Source organism: Manis pentadactyla, chromosome 3 (genome assembly GCF_030020395.1).
Source record: "Manis pentadactyla isolate mManPen7 chromosome 3, mManPen7.hap1, whole genome shotgun sequence".
Classification (NCBI taxonomy): domain Eukaryota; kingdom Metazoa; phylum Chordata; class Mammalia; order Pholidota; family Manidae; genus Manis; species Manis pentadactyla.
The window spans coordinates 220,485,576-220,501,809 of NC_080021.1; the positions used below are offsets into that span (position 1 = coordinate 220,485,576).

The window sequence follows — 16,234 nt, forward strand, 5'->3', positions numbered from 1 at the left end:
CGGCTGGGGCAGGCTGAGTGTGTGGGGAGATGCCCAGAGGGAGTTCGGAGTGTTCTGAGTGGGCCCTGCAGGCCTGGGGACCGTCCGCGGTCCTGGGGGCCCTCCGTTCAGGAGTTGCCCTGGGTGCCTCTCTGGGGTGCTGGGCTGATCTCTAAGCCACGTCTTCCCCGGCAGCTATGTCTGTGCCTCGTATGGGACCCTGAGAGGCCCGCCGGCCCCTCTCTGTCTCGGCTCCCGAGCAGCCCTGGGAAGCTGGTGTTTGCACGTAGGTCACCCCCTACTCCGGGCCTGGGGTTCCTTTTTCCACCTTTATTTTTCTTCTTTCCTGGCTTTCCCTACCACACTTCTGTTATTTCGTACCCGACAAACCATACTTCATTGGTTCTGAGATGCATTTTGTCCCCACGATTTAGCATCTGGGGCGTGTCTTACAGTCGGTGGTGTACTGCCTTCTGTTGGTGGCCTTTCCGTCTTTGGGGGCATAAGGGAAGCCAGCCATGATGACCCCTAGCCTCTGGTGCCTCCTACGCCCCATTTGCCCCTCCTGGACCAGGGGCGCCTGCAGGAACCGCCACCTGCTCTGCTCCTGGGATCTGACCCAGTGTGTTCAGATGGAGGGGTGCCCTTCACGGAGTGGTGGTGCTGAGCTGCGGCTGCAGCGATGGGCAAGGGTCTGCCTGTGGTGTGTGTGCGCACAGTGGAGGCTGCCTGGAGCTGAGCAGAAAGGGGCCAGGGAGGGTCGGGGCAGCCCACTGCACGCAGGGGCTGTGGCCTGAACCTTTGTGATACAGAACGGTCCACCCCAGGACTCTGCCATGCTGCCCTGGACGGTCACCCTGCACCCAACCCCTGGCAGCCACAGGATTCTCTTCCCCATCGTTTTGTCTTTTGGAGAATGTCATGCAAGTGGACTCATCCAGTGTGTGGCCATCAGAGACTGGCCCCTTCTGTGGGCACAGTGGGCCAGGGTCCCACAGTGGTCGGCCAGCCTTCCCCTTTGCTGCTCGGCAGCAGTCCAGCTGTGGACAGCCCACGTGCCGTCTGCTGGCCTGTGGCAGGCCTGTGGGTTGTCTCCAGAGTGGGGCTCTTGCTAACAGGGCAGGTGCAAGCGCTCCCCAGCCAGGGAACAAGTGGACGCCTTCTTCCCCGTGCCTCTTGGGTGGGTGCCCAGCTGTGGGATTGCCAGTCACACAGCAGGTGGTGCTTAGCTTTACAGAAACTGCCAGCAGTTCAGAGGCCTGTGCCCTCCACACCCTCCCCTCTGAGGATGAGAGTCCCACTTGGTCCACGTCCTTACCAGCACTTGGTGTGGTTGGGGTTTGGGGGTTTAGCTATTCTGATAAATCTGTAGTGGGGTCCCATCGTTTTAATTGGCATTTCCCTAATGGCTGATGATGTAGAGCATCTTTTCCTGGGCGACTTCATCATCTGATAACACTCGGGTGAGGTATCTGTTCAGATCTTTCTCCCATTTTTTCAAATCGGTTGGTTCGTTTTTCTTACTGTGGAGTTCTGAGAGCTCCCTATGTATTTTCGATGCAAGTCCCGGGTCAGACTGGTGATTTGCAAGCCTTCCCCTCAGCTAGCTTCTCCTTTCATTTTGGTGAAACCCCGTTTACCGGTTCATTCTTTTAGGGTTATGCATTTGGGGTCATGAACCCAAGGTCACCAAGTTTTCTTCCCTTTTCTTTTCAAAGTCATGTGGCTCTGGGTCCCGCGTTAGGCCCACGATACCCATTCTCTCCATTTTTGAGTAAGGGGTGAGGTTTAGAGCCAAGGGCGATTTTGCTCTTGTGTTGTGCCCGTGTGTGCCCAGCTGCCGGGCGCCGTCTGTGGGAAGGCCGTCCCTTCCTGCCTGGAGTGGCCTGAGCACCTTTGTGGAGATCGGCCAGGCGCACCTGTGCGACTCTGTTTCTGGGCGCTGAGCCATGTCTCCGTCCACCTGCACCTCAGAGGCGTGGTTTCGGCAGCTTTGCAGGCCAAGTCAGACAGCGTGATTCAGCATTTTTCCTTCCGTTTGGTTTTAAGTGGCATTTTTCTGTATAATTAAGGAACAGGGTTCATTTTCACATTCTATCGTCTGACCAAATGGCATGCACGTCTGCACGGTCAGCGTCACTTTCTCTGTGCCCCCAGCCCCACCGCCCGACCTCAGCAGGGCCCCGCTGCGGCTGACCAGGGTGGCTGCGTCCCCCACAGTGGCCATGCACACTGGTGGGGTCCCTGAGGGTAGGGTCGCCTCTGTTCTCTGGTGGTGCCGCCGGGGTGGTTCCCAGGGGCCGCCTTCTAGGCATCTGGGGCCTCCTGACACGGCAGCATCTGGGGGCAGGTGTCTTAGTGTCTTTTGCTTGGGGAGAGGATCCATTCTTTCTTTGGAGCCCTAGTAAGTGACCCACAGGAGGCTGAGAAAGTTGAGGGACTGAGGCCAGTGGGACCCTCCCGGTTGCTCTCCGGGTCTGTCCCGCCTGCCCCATCCTGCCACTCATTTTTTCCCCCCGGTTTTATTGAGAAATAATTGACATCCATCACTGAGCTTCAGGCGTCCAGCAGGAAGGCCTGACTTACATATATTGTGAAATGAGTAGTTAACACCCGCTGTCTCGGGTGGACCCATTCGTTCTTTTAGGAAGTTGCGTTACTGTGGTAGAACACGTGTGACGTGAGGTCTGCCACCCTAGCCTTCCTGAATGAGCTGTTGAGGGGTGTAAGCACAGTCACGCTGTGCGGCCGCCGCCACCCTCCTCTCCAGAACTTTCCATCTCCCCAGCCTCAGAGTCTGCCCCTGTTAAGCACTCCCGCCCCAGCCCCAGCCCCCTCCTCTACTGTGTCTCTGGGTCCAAGTCCTGAACCCAGCACAGGGAACCTGCAGGATCCGACCCCCTGTGCTGGGTTCATTCCCCTCAGCGTGAGGGACCCAGGCCCCATTCCTCTGCTGCTTGGATGGGTGCAGTGTCCGTGAGGCAGGGGGTGGTGGTAGGGCCATGAGGCACATGGGGACCCTTTATCCATTGGATCTGCTGGAAGGGACACGGCATGGCCCCAGATCCCTCTTAGTGGTGTGTTTTCTGGGGCCAGAGTGCCTGTCCTAGGCCGCTGCCGCCCTGTCTGCCCTGGTTGGCCGCTGTTCCAGACTGTTACGTGGAGACCTTTGTGGCTGAGGCTCACCTCTCCTGCATCAAAAGCGATTGCTCAGCTCCCCATTCAGGCAGCGCATTGCTCTTTCAGGCGCTTCTCTTCAAATTCCATGGGCCAAGATATTTGGAGCCCACAAGTGTGAAAACAGAGTTGTTGCTGGGCAAAGAGGAGGGCTGTTGACAGCGGCAGCTCAGCCACGGAGGCTGGTCGCGGAGTGACTGGGCCACTGGGAGACCCAATGCACAGGGTCTCTGCCAGCTGCCTGCCCGTAGCCCCCAGCCCTGCACTGGGTGTGGGAGTGACCGGCCACGGGAACTTGAGAGGGCCCCCGACCCAGGGAGGAGCCCTGAAGCCCCGCCCCCAGCCAGAGTGGCCTGGGAAGGCGCAGGGAGGAAATTGGGAGCACCTTTCCAGACGCGCCGCCCTGCGGGCGAGGGTATTTTTAGCCACGCAGCCTTGGCACATGGCAGAGCAGAAATAGAAGAGGCTCCCGTGGCTGTTCTGGATCTGCCGGCTCGGCCGGCCGCAGGGGCTGGGAGCTGGGGTGATCCTGCCCAGGGCCTGCCCTTGCCACCCTCCCGCCTGAGGCCCCTGTACGGCAGCCCCCACATGGCTTCCCCAGGTCCTCCTCCTGGGCCAGCCTGGCCTCCCCCAGCCCCAGGCTCTGTGCTTCTGTTTAATTTTCCTGTGACCCCTGAGGGGTGCAGAGGGGACGGAGGTACTGGCCAGGTGCACCTGCCCTGGGCCTGCTGGAGGAGCGGGTTCCAGCCGGGCCCTACCCTCTGAGTGTCCGAGCACTGGAAGGTTCTGTGGCTGCTCCTCCCACTAGGGTCCCTGGGACTGCTAGGGAGGACTGCTTTCTGGAAAGGAAGGCCCAACCTGGAGGGGCTGTCTGGGCAGCCCGCTGCCTGTATGACAGGTGGGAGTGGACAGGCCCTTGGGGCCTTTACCTGTAGGTCCTGCTGCTCGGCCAGGTGTGCGTGGGAGCCCACTCTGCAGCAGCTGTGGTTTCTCAATGAAGACAGCTGGCCAGGAGCCGGTGGCCCTCCCAAAAGGTGACCCAGAATCACCCTGTCCTGGGGACACAGGGCTGAGGGAGCAGTGCCCTGGCCTCTGTCTGGGCGGCTTGCAGGGTGCTGGGCTGGTGGCTGCACACAGGCCTGAAGCGGGAGACTGCCAGGGAAGCCAGGCTGTGGCCTGGAGCCCTGCTCTGGGCAGGCTTCAGGGTGCGGTGGTCCCCTGCTGGACGTCCAGCCTGTGGTCATCAAGCTTCCAGGGTGGCTGAGGTACCTCAAAAATGGCCTCACCCTGCCCCCATCATAGCTGCAGTCTAGCACACTACGGGGTCCCTGTCTGACCCCCAGCTTGTCAGGAACGTCCCCAGACGGCCTGGAGGGCTGGAGCTGGCTGGCAGAGATGCCTGGCAAGTGTGTATGGAGCTGCCTCCCGGCCAGGGACACATACACAGGCTGGGGAGTGCCGCCGGCAGAGGGCCATGTGCCCTAGAGCAAGGCTGGTGCAGAGACCCTCGCTGATCTGTGCCGGCCCGCCGTGCCTGGTCCCCAGCCAGGCTGGCCTCTGCAGGCCCGCCTGACCTTCAGCCCTCCGTGATGGACACCTCCCAGGAGCCTCTGGGCCCCTGACGTGTTCCTGGGCCTGAACGGGCATCCCTGGCTCGTGTCCCCTCTTTGCTCGTTCACGCTGGCCCTCCTGCAGAGGGCAGGACCAAGTGTGCAGGAGGCGGGTCCGGAGCAGTCCAGCCCACGCCAGAGACCAGGGAGGGTGGGCAAGGAGCAGGTCTGACCGGGCTGGGCTGGGTGGTGAGCCGGAAGGGGCTGGGCCCCAGAAGACCCCTAACCGGTGGCTCTGCATCCACAGTGCAAGAGAAACCAGAGCCAGTGCCGCTGGAGAGCCGCTCCTGCGTCCTCATCCGCCGCGACCTTGTGGCCCTGCCTGCCAGCCTCATCAGCCAGATCGGGTACCGCTGTCACCCCAAGCTCTACTCTGAGGGGGACCCTGGTGAGAAGCTGGAGCTGGTGGCAGGTGAGGCCTTGCTCCCGCCTGTCTCTTGTATGCAAATGCCCTCTTCCTCTTCTCCTTCAGAGCTGAACAATGTACTCATCACCAATCAGTCAAAAAAAAGAGAACATCTTAAATTTCCTCTAATCTCCTTTCAGAAGGATGTGTCATTAAGAGGAGTTATTCAGCTGAATTAATCTAGCGTTTTAATTGAGTCCCCTGGGCTGGTAGCACTGCTGATGGGCAGGGGCTGCTGTCATGATGGGGCTTCAGTTTGGGTCGCAGGGAAAACCAGGTCGAAGATAGTTTACCAGCCCCACTCCCCAGTCCCCACAGGGTGCATTTGCAGCGTCCAGGGGCTGATGGCCAGAGGCTCCAAACGGCAGCTCACAGTCGGTCGGTGATGCAGTTCTTCTGGGAAAAGAGACAACACGGTTGAGTCCAAAAGCCTCTGTTGGAAGTATTCCGCCCAGTGTTGGGATTCACGCGGCCGCACGGCTCCTTGTAGATTTCTTTGGCTGCTCATGGGCAGGTCGAGAGCCGATGGCATCGTCCTCTCAGCTGGTAGATGTCGAGCCACGTGCCGGCATCTCTGGAGTGGTTCACCGAGGGGGTCCCAAAGGGCTGGCGGGGACCCGTGGCCACTGCCCCTCCTCCCAGCCGCTCCAAGTGCTTCCTCTGAGGCACCAGGTCCTCCACTCTTGCCGCACCCTGGGCAGCATGGTGCTCTGGCTGACCTGTTCTGGGAGCCGCTATCACAGGTGGCGTCCCTGGGGAGCAGCTGGGTGGTGGGCTGGCCTGGCCAGACCGGGGTGGGGCAAGGGCACAGCTGCTGCCTGCTGTGATGCGCTCCCGGGCTGGGTTACCAGGCTGTGGGGGTGCCAGGTGGGCTTGGTTCCAGGGGTCCGCAGAGGAGGGGGCCGGCTACTGGATGCCAGCTGGCCTACGTACAGCTGGACGTCAGGCTGCCGGGCCCCGCACCTCCCGAGGAGCCCCTTTACAGACGTCTCCACACAAGGGCAGGGTGTCTGGCCCCTGGGCCTCAGGGACCTGCTCTGCAGGTTTGAGGCTCTGCAGACATGAGGTGTGTGGACGTGAGTCCCTCAGGCTCGCCTGGCATGCTGTGGCCAAGGCTGTCAGACCACACTGACCAGACGTCCTGACGATGGACTCCATCTAGAATCAGCCATGCACATATTTAACCAATAGCTGGTGGCTCCTGGGGAGGCCTGGCTCATGCCAGGGAAACCCAGTGCTAAGCAGGGATGGCCCCCCCCAAAGCTGGAGTGGCAGGCTCCACGGGGGGCTGAAGCAGCCCCGAGGCACTGAGCAGGGATCCAGTAGGAAGAGCAGGTCCTTGTAGCCTCCTCCTGCCTGCCCCCCAAGAAAGGAACACCGCCTTGTCCTTTTCTCTTGAGGAGAAGATTCAGTGCACGCTCGGTACAAACTCCTATCTCAGGAAGGCCCGAGGGGGCCACGCAGGTCCCCAGGAGCACCCCTTGGGGCTTCCCGCACCATCTCCTCTCCAAAGTTGGGGGCCCCCTGACTCTTGCGTGAGCTCCTCTGTCAGTGGGCAGAGTGTGGGTAAGCAGGGCTCCAGGCTCCTGCCTCGCCAGGCTTCCGTGGGGCCCCCGGGCCACGCTCCGGCCTGTGCAGCTCCTTCCTCTCAGTAAACGTGGGAGCAGTCCAGCTCCGCCACCCCCAGAAGCCCTTAGGTATTTGGGAAGGGACAGAAGTGTTTCCCAAACCCAGGGCCAAGCCGGGGAATCCCTTGAAGCCAGAAGGGTAGTTTGGGGACAGCCTCTGAAGCTTGTGACCGAGGCTGCCTCCTCCTGTGACGGCCTTGGTGCAGCAAGGAAAGCTGGACTGTGTTCCCCAGCCCGGCGGGGTCCCAGGCCCAGATAGGGGTCTGCCGGGGCGGCCGTTGTCTGACCCGGAGTCCCGCTGCTCCCCGTCCTTTCCAGCCTCCTCAGCGCCCACACACCTGTTCCAGCCCTAGCAGCCCCCTGGGAAGGTCATGGCCAGGGTTTTGGGGGTGCAGCCAAGGGTCTCACGTGGAATTTTACATCCGGCGGCCACAGGCTCCGGGGTGTACATCACGCGGGGCCAGCTGATGAACTGCCACCTGTGCGCGGGGGTGAAGCACAAGGTCCTGCTGCGGCGCCTCCTCGCCACCTTCTTCGACAGGTAGGTCCCTGGGTGCGCAGAGGCTTCTGCGGTCTCCTTAGCGGGGAGCCGGCCAAGGCCCTCACACCTCCTGGCCTCGTGCTGCGGCATCAGCCCTGAGGCCATCGGGGCTCCAGGAGGAGCCCCCTGAACACAGTCTGGGGCTGGGGAGGGCCTGGCTCCTGGCATTCCCGGGTGGGCTGCAGACCCCTCCACCCCCAGGAAAGTGAAGAGCCATACTCACCCCACTAATGGGACAGCCAGAGGAGCCCCTTCCCCTGAGGGGCGGCAGCGCCTTCTCCCCACCCCAGTCCACGGGAGAGGCCAGGTGGCCTTCCTGCCGGGCGGGCCTTCGGATAGGGAGGCCCCCCTCTGGCCGGCCTCACTCTGCCTCCCTCCCATCCCTCCGCCAGGAACACGCTGGCCAACAGCTGTGGCACAGGCATCCGCTCATCCACCAGTGACCCGAGCCGCAAGCCGCTGGACAGCCGAGTCCTGAATGCTGTGAAATGTAAGAGGCCAGGTGTCCCGGGAGGGGTGGTGGTGTTGAGCTTCAGAAGCCCCCCAGGGCTTTGGACCTCGGCCTGGGGAAGGTGGCTGCCCCCCTCCCCCCCCCCGGCGCCATCCGGGACCGTGGGGTCGAGGGGAGGAGAGAAAAGAGCAGCTCTCAGAAGCCAGGTCTCGAGGTGTTAACGTTCTTGGTAGGTTTCCAAGCATGATGAATTCAGCTGCGAAACTATTTTAATATGTGAAATAGATCTAATTTTCCTTTTTGAACAAAACCCCTTATTTACATTTTGAGGTTATTTTGAGCCTTTGCCATCTGCTCGGCCGGCTTCTGCCTCCCGCTCCTGGGCGCTGGGGGCCGGGCGGCCCACCTCCGTGGCAGACTGCCGGGCTGGTGCAGGCCAGCCGACCCAGAGCACGTCGTCCGGCGGCCCGTTTCCCTGCTTGAAAAACCATGTCTCACGAGAGCCATTCTGCTCTAGGGCAGAGCGGCAATGCGTGGGCGTGGCTGGGCTCCAGGAAGGGGCGCCCGCCTCAGGCGCTCAGTGTGGGGGGCTCACCCCGGGGCTTCCTCCAGGTGCCGTGTTATGTGGAGAGCGGGTCCTGTGGCTGCTGGGGAGGGAGGCCGTGGGGCTCTTTATGACTGGTGGTGGCCGCGGTGCCATTGCTGCCCCTGCCCCGGGGATAGGCCGAGAACAGGGGTTGACGCTCTCTCTCCTGTCCAGCCTGTGAGGGGAAGCGTTTGATCAGGCCGCAGAGGCCCGAGCCTTATGGTGGGTAGGTGCCCAGGCTCCCTGGCCCCGGAGCCCTGCCGTGACTCCCTCTCTGGATGGGCTGGGGGTATCTATCAGTGTCTGACCAGAGATGCTCAGGGACCTGCCCAGGCCACACAGCCCACCGGTGCTCTGGGAGGGCCCTCTGTGCTCATGGCAGAGCCACAGCTGTGCGCCCTTCATGCTGACAGTCCCAAAGGAGGTGGCAGGGCCCCCAGGACCACATGGGGGTGACTGCAGGGCTTCAGGCTGAGGCCAGGAGAGGCCTGGGCGGCCGCGGGGTCTCCGGTGCCAGTGGGTAGCAACGCCCACCCCATCCCCACGGCCGCACATAGCCCTCCAGGCCTGAGGCTCGTCCAGGGCAGTGCTGTGCCCTGGCTCCTGGGAGGCGGCAGGTTGGCAGGCAGGGTGTGCAGGTGGGCGCCCCCTCACGCCCACCCCCCGGCGCCCTGTCCCTGCAGTATACTGCCAGAACTTCGCCCCCAGCTTCAAGGAGAGCGAGATGAATGTGATCGCCGCGGACATGTGCACCAACGCCCGCCGCGTGCGGAAGCGCTGGCTGCCCAAGATCAAGTCCATGCTGCCTGAGGGCGTGGAGATGTACCGCACGGTCATGGGCTCCGCGGCCGCCAGCGTGTCCCTGGACCCTGACTTCCCGCCCGCCGCGGCACAGGTATTCGAGCAGCGCATCTACGCCGAGCGGCGGGGCGACGCCGCCACCGTCGTGGCTCTGAGGACTGACACCGTGAACGTCGACCTGAGCGCCACCGGGGCTGCCTTCGAAGCCGGCGAGGAGGCAGACGGGGCCGGCTCGGTCATCCAGGAGGTGGCCGCGCCCGAGCCACTGCCCGCCGATGGCCAGAGCCCCCCGCGGCCCTTTGAGCAGGGCGGCGCCGGCTCCAGCCGGCCACAGACGCCGGCCACGGCACGAAGACCGGAGGGCGCATATGCCGGGGCCTTGTAGAGCGGAGCCGCGGGCCGTGCTAGAGCAGCTTGCATGCGTTACTAACACAGACAAATGTGATCGAGCCACTTACCTACCGAACTGCTGCTGTTGCCTGAAAAAAATGTGATTTTTATCCTGCTTGTATTTAAAACTTATGAAGGAAACAAATGCATCCATTCTACTGTAAACGATCAGGCCACTGGCCACTAGTTGCAAGGCGGGTCCCAGGGCTGCTCCTCATACCCGAGAGGCTAGTCTCCGAGCCGCAGCCTTCCCGCCCCCTGGGGAGCAGGCCAGAGCCCTGGCACCCAGCCCCGCCTGCCCTGCCCCCCCAGGCCGGGGGGAGCCCGGGTCCTGTGTGGGGCGCGGGCTCCCACCCATGGGCCCTGGACGCCCCTCTCGGAGAGCGAGCTGGGCTGGGCCCCCGGGGCACCGTCTCCTTGTTTTTCCCTCCTCGGGAGCCCCGGGGTCAGGCCTGCCAGCCCGCTGCGGGCAGGGGTGAGTGTGAGAGCGGGAGCCGGCATGTGGGGGAGCAGCGGAACGGCACGGCGACAGGCCTCGCTTGACTTGGGGGGTGTTACCGACTCATCTGCTGCCCCACCCAGCTGGTGGGTCTGCCCATCCCTGAGGCCCCCCAGCCCCGTGGTGCGCCTGGACCCCAGGGGTTCGGCTACCCCCTGAGCGCCCTCTGGCCCCCTCCTGGCCCCGCCGTCCTGTGTGGGTGGCTGCCGCCCTGGCACAGCCCGCAGCCACATTGGGATTACGTTTGTTGATTTCTGTCTTCAGATTTATTTCATATATAATGTGGAAACTTTCAGACCCAAAAGAGCAAAAAGTTAAGGAGGACTGAGTGTCCCCCTGACCCCGGGCCACATCGCACTCCCCTCCTGTGGGAAGTAGGGGTCCCAGGGAAGTGCCGCCAGGCTGTGTGATGGAGGCACGGGCGCCCGGCTGGGTGGGGCCAGACGGCCTGGAGCAGGGTCCCCTCGGTGTTGGGCTCCTCCTGGTGGTGCTCCATGCCCTGCGGTGCACACGCCTGGGGGTGGGGTGGGGGGAAAGGCCTGTTTGCAGGAGGCACCAGGGGCAGCAGTGTGGAGGCTGTAAATTGGGAGGCAGTAAGGAAGGCCTGTAGAGGTCGGTCGTCTGAGGCTAGAATGTTCACATGCTGTTCGTGGGGTGGGCACAGGTTGTGTGAGATGCCTTAGTCCAGGGGCTGCCTTCTTCCTGGGTCCCAGGAGCCCCCAGGCATGGCTGAAGACACGCCCTCCTTCCCAGGCTTGAAGGGGCTGTAGCTTCCTCCTCTGGGCCAGCACTCTGGCCCCAGCCCGGGTGTGCACAGGACCCTCAAAGCTGGGCCTCCTACAGCTGCAGGACCGCCTGTGGGGTCCCAGCAGGGCACAGCCTGGAGAGGGGCAGGGGGCTTAGGTCCTCGCTTTGGGTCCTCATTCCTGCTGTCCGCCACCCTCCCTTGTGTGGAGGGCCTTGGGGTAGACCTCGAGCCATGTGGAGGTGGGGTCCCCTTCCCAGCCCGGATTCAGCCCTCCAGGCCCCCCTCCTGCCAGGCCAAACATGTACCTGCCCTCCAGAAAGATCTGATGCCTTCTGAAAAGGGGCGGGGGACCTCAGGTGGGCCCATGGAGCTGACCTCAGCCCCTCTACCACCTGCCCTGCCCAAGTGCAGGGAGGTCCGAGCCCTGTGCTGCGGGCCTGAATGGGCTTCTTGCCAGTCACCAGCCTGGAGGCAGGTCCCTCTGCCCTTGCGTCTGGCCCTGCCGGTGGGGTGTGAGTGCCCTGTGCTGGGGCCCATGGCCACTTGGGCCCAGGACCACATCCTCCCCTGGAGTCCTCAGGTGGCCACAGGTGGCAGAGGGGGTGGTGGGTGAGGTTGACCGCCACCCATCTCTCTGCAGGTCCCCTTTGCCCCCCACCCAAATTTGCACTTTAATTTGACCACCCTGGGGAGCGGCCACCCACTCTCCCTCTCTTCACTCCAAAGTGGGCCCAGCCCCTCCCTGAGGCCAGGACGGGGTTGGGGATCTGGCCCAGTGGGGGTGGGGGCGGTGGCCACACAGAGAGGGCCTGACCGCCGCTCGGGCCAGCACAATATCCCGTGACCTCTGTCCCTTAACTGTTTGTTTTGTTGTACTGGGTAAGGAAGGTAAGCTGTGGGTGTAACTAGTAACAATTAAATGTGAATGGGTTCTGAGCTCTCCCTGTGCCCGGCGGGCCAGGCCGAGCGTTTTGCACTACTGTGTCCCGCGGGGGCGTGGTCGGGGCGCTGACAGTGGCCGTGGCCGATGACTGTGCCTGCCGGGCGCCCTCTGCGCACCGGGCCTGGGCTCAGAGGGCCTTCCAGAGTGCCTTACCATCCTTTGATCATTTTTCCCTAGGAAAACCGATTTAAAGAACCGGACCCTCCCCTCCTCTGTTTACAAGATGACTAATTCCTGTCCTGTGAGCGTGATCCTGACTCACCCAGACCCTGTAGACCGAGAGACAAGCCACTCAGTATTTATGAGATGTCTGCACCTTTACTCCTAAGCTTGACTAGTAGCAATATGCATATACTACATAGAGTCTATTATAGAGCTAAGTTATAGCAGCACCTTGTCAAGGAGGAGACGAGGGACCCAGCCCCGCTGGTGCTGGGCGGTGGCCTGGGACCCAGCAGCCCTCCCCAGCGGACGCGATTTGCCGCAGAAGGCAGCTGGGACAGTGCAAAAGGTCCAGAGGAAGGGCCGGGAGGGTGACAGATACTGTGAGCTTGCGGGGCCCGCCTGGCCGGCGTGCCTTGGTACTTGAATTCTGACTGTTTGCTGCACTGTGTCTGGTTCGTCCAGAGTTCTCTGTGGTTGCTTGACTTTGTGTTTGGTTCAGTGTCTTACCTGGCCCCAGGGGTGGACGCAGCTGTGAACAGCGGCAGGGGAGGCACAGTGGAGTGTGCAGCCTGCAGCCCTGCCCGCGCCGTGGTGCTGGGCGCTGGACTGCGGCTCTGGGACCTGGGCCCGTTTCTCCTTCCAGAAAACTCTCTGTCTCTAGAGCCGGGAGGAAGGCTGAGGTGTGGCCCGGGAGGGGCCTGCCCCATGCTCTGTGGGCACTCTGGTGTGCCTGGCCCTGCCCTGTCCCCATTTAATGGCTGGAGCTTTGTAGCACACGCCCACTCCAGCCCCAGCGGATTACTGCTTAGATTCCCCTAGATGGGTTATTTTTATGGAAATATCTTGATGCAAGTGGAAAAAGGCCTATGGCCCATTAACCAACTGAAAACTCAGAGAAAACCTCTGTTTACCTCTGCCAGCAGTAAACCCTAAATGCAGAACGGAGAGTTCACAGCTGTCTTGAGCTTTAACTACTGTTTCGGAGTGTTGCTTTTCCACAAATCCATCATCATGTCAGCCAGCCAGCTCTGAGCGTGCCACCCGCCTGCGGCCGGAGACCATTAGGGCTGGGAACAAGATGTTTCTAACATGGCAAAGGTTTTGGGGTTTTGTTTGTTTGTTTTGTGTCTTTGAAAAAAAGGAGAATTATGCAGAATCTAAAGCATTCAGATTGGACAACCTGCTTGAATTCTGATCAGTTGCTTCATTGTTAGCATTTTGCACACGATCGTAATTTTTATGTCAAAAGAAGCCAAAACTTGCAATACTATTTTTAGCAGACAACAACAAAAAGAACTAAATATAAAATCTATAAATATTTTTGACTTGAACGTTTGGATGGTAACAGGCGGACCGTTCCTCCTTTGGGTGGAATGCTTGTAGAAGAGCTGCAGAGGGAGCCGGCGGCCGGAGTCTAGCGAGGGGCTAAGCGGCACTGCTGGTCACGACTGTTAAATAAACATGTAACCTGCGCTGTCCCCGTGCTGTACAGAGGACACTTGTTTCATGGTACCACTGTTCCCTGCAGGCCCAGAAGATGCTGTAGCATTTTTTTTTCCCCCCGAAGGAGGAATTCTTTGTTCTTCCGGGTCCTCACTCCCTTGGTGCCACAATGGCAGAGTCAAGACCGTTGCTTTCTAGCCAAGGCTGACGCTGTATCAATAACTCGACCTACAGAGGCATCCACCCGCGAGCAGGAAGCGGGCTCCTAGCCTGCTCAGAGCCGATTCATAAGGTGGAAATCCGTTTCGAACAAACAGGATGTGATCGTTAATTGTAAAGCGCTTTGTAAAATTCACATTTACAGAATAATAAAGTCAGTTCAAACCCAAGTTGCCTGCGCTTTGCTTGGTCAGTGGGGTTGAGGGGAGACAGAGAAGCCAGGGAGCATCTGGGCTGCTAGGGGCAGGGTGACAACCACCCGGGATCCCCAGGCTCGCCGCCCCCTGTCCGTGTCCATCCACTCACTCCGCCTCCCCATGCCTTACCAGGGAAGGGGGCTGGGGAGCTGGAGATGTCCCGAGGGGGGACTCCGAGTGACCTGCGAGGACCTCTCTCAGAGCAAACCAGGAGAGCCACCTCACCTGGCCCACCGCCACCTCCTGTGCCAGCTCTGCCCCCAGGTGTGTGGAGGGGAGATTGCAAGTGATGGAGCCACCCGGGCCTGCTGGGGAGCCCCCCTCCCAGCCATCTCTGGAACCGCCCCCCAGGCCAGCCCTGGGTTGGGGTTCTTGGACTTAGACTTGGCAGCTGTCTCCCCACTCGCTCCTCTGCTGTCTGCACAAGGACCTTCCTGAGCAACCCCAGGCCGCGGGTGGGTCAGGCTTTGTTTTGCGCCAGTACGTCCCCCTGATACGGGTCAGGTCTTGGGCCCTTGCGTGCCCGTCCCACTCCTAGATGCCTGTGTGGTGGGCTCCTCGCTTCTCCCTGTCCTGCGAGGTTCTCATCCTAGGAGGCTGCCTCTGACCCACTTCTAAATGCCACCCCGTTCCCCCTCTTTTCCAGGCTTCCTGGCAGCAGAGGATTTGTTTGCTTGTGTGTGTGTGACCTCCGCAGGGGCCCTCTGCAGCAGTGGTGTGCTGCTCAGGGTCACCCTGAGCCACTGCCTCCTGCAGGGGCACTGTCCCTGCAGGGTTCCCAAGGACCCTGGACCGGGTGGGGCCCAGGAGCCCTGGGCGTGCCCGTGTCTGTCAGCATCCTGCAACACCTCAGAGCTGTTCTCTGCCACCCCCAGCCCGGCTCCCTAGTCAGCTTCAAAGCTCCTGGGTGGGGTGGCTTCCCAGGCCACCCACCTGGCTGGTGGAGTCACCCGACCCCTGGGCCGAGGGACACACACCTGGGAAGCCCCAGATGCCCCACCACAGGAGGTCCAAGCCCCTCAGCAGCCAGGACCACGAGGCCCATGGGGCTGGGGGTCTGGCAGTTGTGTGGAAGGTGTCTGCCCAGAACCCAGGAATCCTGCTGGATCCCCCTGGGACAGGAGGCCCCGCCCTGCCCGTCCATCTGGGCTTTCCAGGAAGCGGGAAGCAGGCAGCCTGTGCCCTGTCCCCTCTGCCTGTGCCCTTCAGCCTCCCACCGAAACCGGCTGAGGCATCAGCCCTTAGTTCTGAGCCCTTTGTCCTGTCCTGGGAGGAGGGCGCAGTGTCAGCAGGACCTGGAGCCCTGCTCTGAGCCCTGTGTCCCCTGCACAAAGGGTCAGAGCCCCTGGGGTGGGGGTGGTGCAGGCCCTGAGCCCGCAGGGCCCCTGCTGGTCCTGGCTGTGTGGGGCGGGGGCTAGGCCTGGACGGTGAGGGGTGGGAGGGAGGTGGGGCGGCTGGGGCTCCTCCCCAAATGACAAGCTATGAGTGGCACGCTCTCCACACTCCTACCGGGTGGGCATTGTTGACCCTCAGAGGGGGAGGTGGAGGCTCCAAGGGGCAGGGAGTTGCTAACTACCCTGTGCCAGGCTGTGCGCCCCATGCCACACTGGCAGCAGCCCAGCTAGAAGGGGGCCCAGCTTGCCCACTGTGGCTGCGTAGGCTTGGGGCAGGTCGGTCCTGGCTCTGCCTCACATCCATCCCATCATGTGACCACAGGAGGGCCAGAGCGTGGGGGCTCTACTGGGGGGGGAACCGGAGCCCCACCCAGGTCTGGGCACTTGGAAGGGGCAGGATGGATTTGGCGACAGTTTGTCAATGGAACCCTTCTGACAGTAGGGGGGTACAGAGGCCAGAACTCGACCCCTGTGCCCATGCACGACGCCATCTTCTTCCTTGGGCCCCCTGGGGTGTCTGGCCAGGGTGAGGGCTGCAGCTGCATGGGGCCTGCGGAGCCCACTGGGGGTGCAATGAGGCCAAGAAGGCAGGTCTGTCCTGGCCCTCAGCTCCAGGGGAGGGGCCCCCACAGTGTGAGGCAGGCTTTGTGGGTAGGCCCGATGTCCTGTGCAACTTCCCGGGCCCCCTCTGAGTGGGGGCCCAGCTGCAGGTGTGTGGTTTGGGGGGTCTGCAGAGGGGGTGCAGGGATCGCAGGGGCCAGCCTTCTGGTCCAGGCAGTGCTGGCACTGGGGGTCTTGTCCAGGTCCCACCCCCAGCCCACCCTCAGGACGCAGGCCCCTGAGCAGAGAAGCAGCTCCTGGGACCCTAACTAACGGCCCAGAGGGGTGGGTGGAGGTGGGTGCCGTTGTCCTGTGAGGAGGGCCGCCAGGCCCTGACTTCCAGGAAGGGCGGCCCCGTTTCCCCAGAGCTGGCCTCAGGCGCGGCTCAGCAGGGCCTGGAGCAGGGCCGGGCCGGCCAGGGCGGAGCCCACATGCCCTGAGCTGGGCGCGTGGCTGG

General features: G+C 62.1%; 1 protein-coding gene across 4 annotated transcripts in view; it reads left to right on the forward strand.

Moving 5' to 3' along the window:
- NACC2 (NACC family member 2) overlaps positions 1-13,756 on the forward strand; it is a 61,151-nt gene extending 47,395 nt beyond the window's left edge. For all 4 annotated transcript variants that reach the window (XM_036901543.2, XM_036901546.2, XM_036901544.2 and 1 more), the window contains exons 3-6: positions 5,014-5,178; positions 7,236-7,341; positions 7,734-7,831; positions 9,062-13,756. In XM_036901543.2, the coding sequence (XP_036757438.1) occupies positions 5,014-5,178; positions 7,236-7,341; positions 7,734-7,831; positions 9,062-9,564 (872 nt within the window). In that variant the 3' untranslated portion in view covers positions 9,565-13,756. The remainder of the gene's footprint in view (positions 1-5,013; positions 5,179-7,235; positions 7,342-7,733; positions 7,832-9,061) is intronic.
- Positions 13,757-16,234: the final 2,478 nt, after the last annotated feature.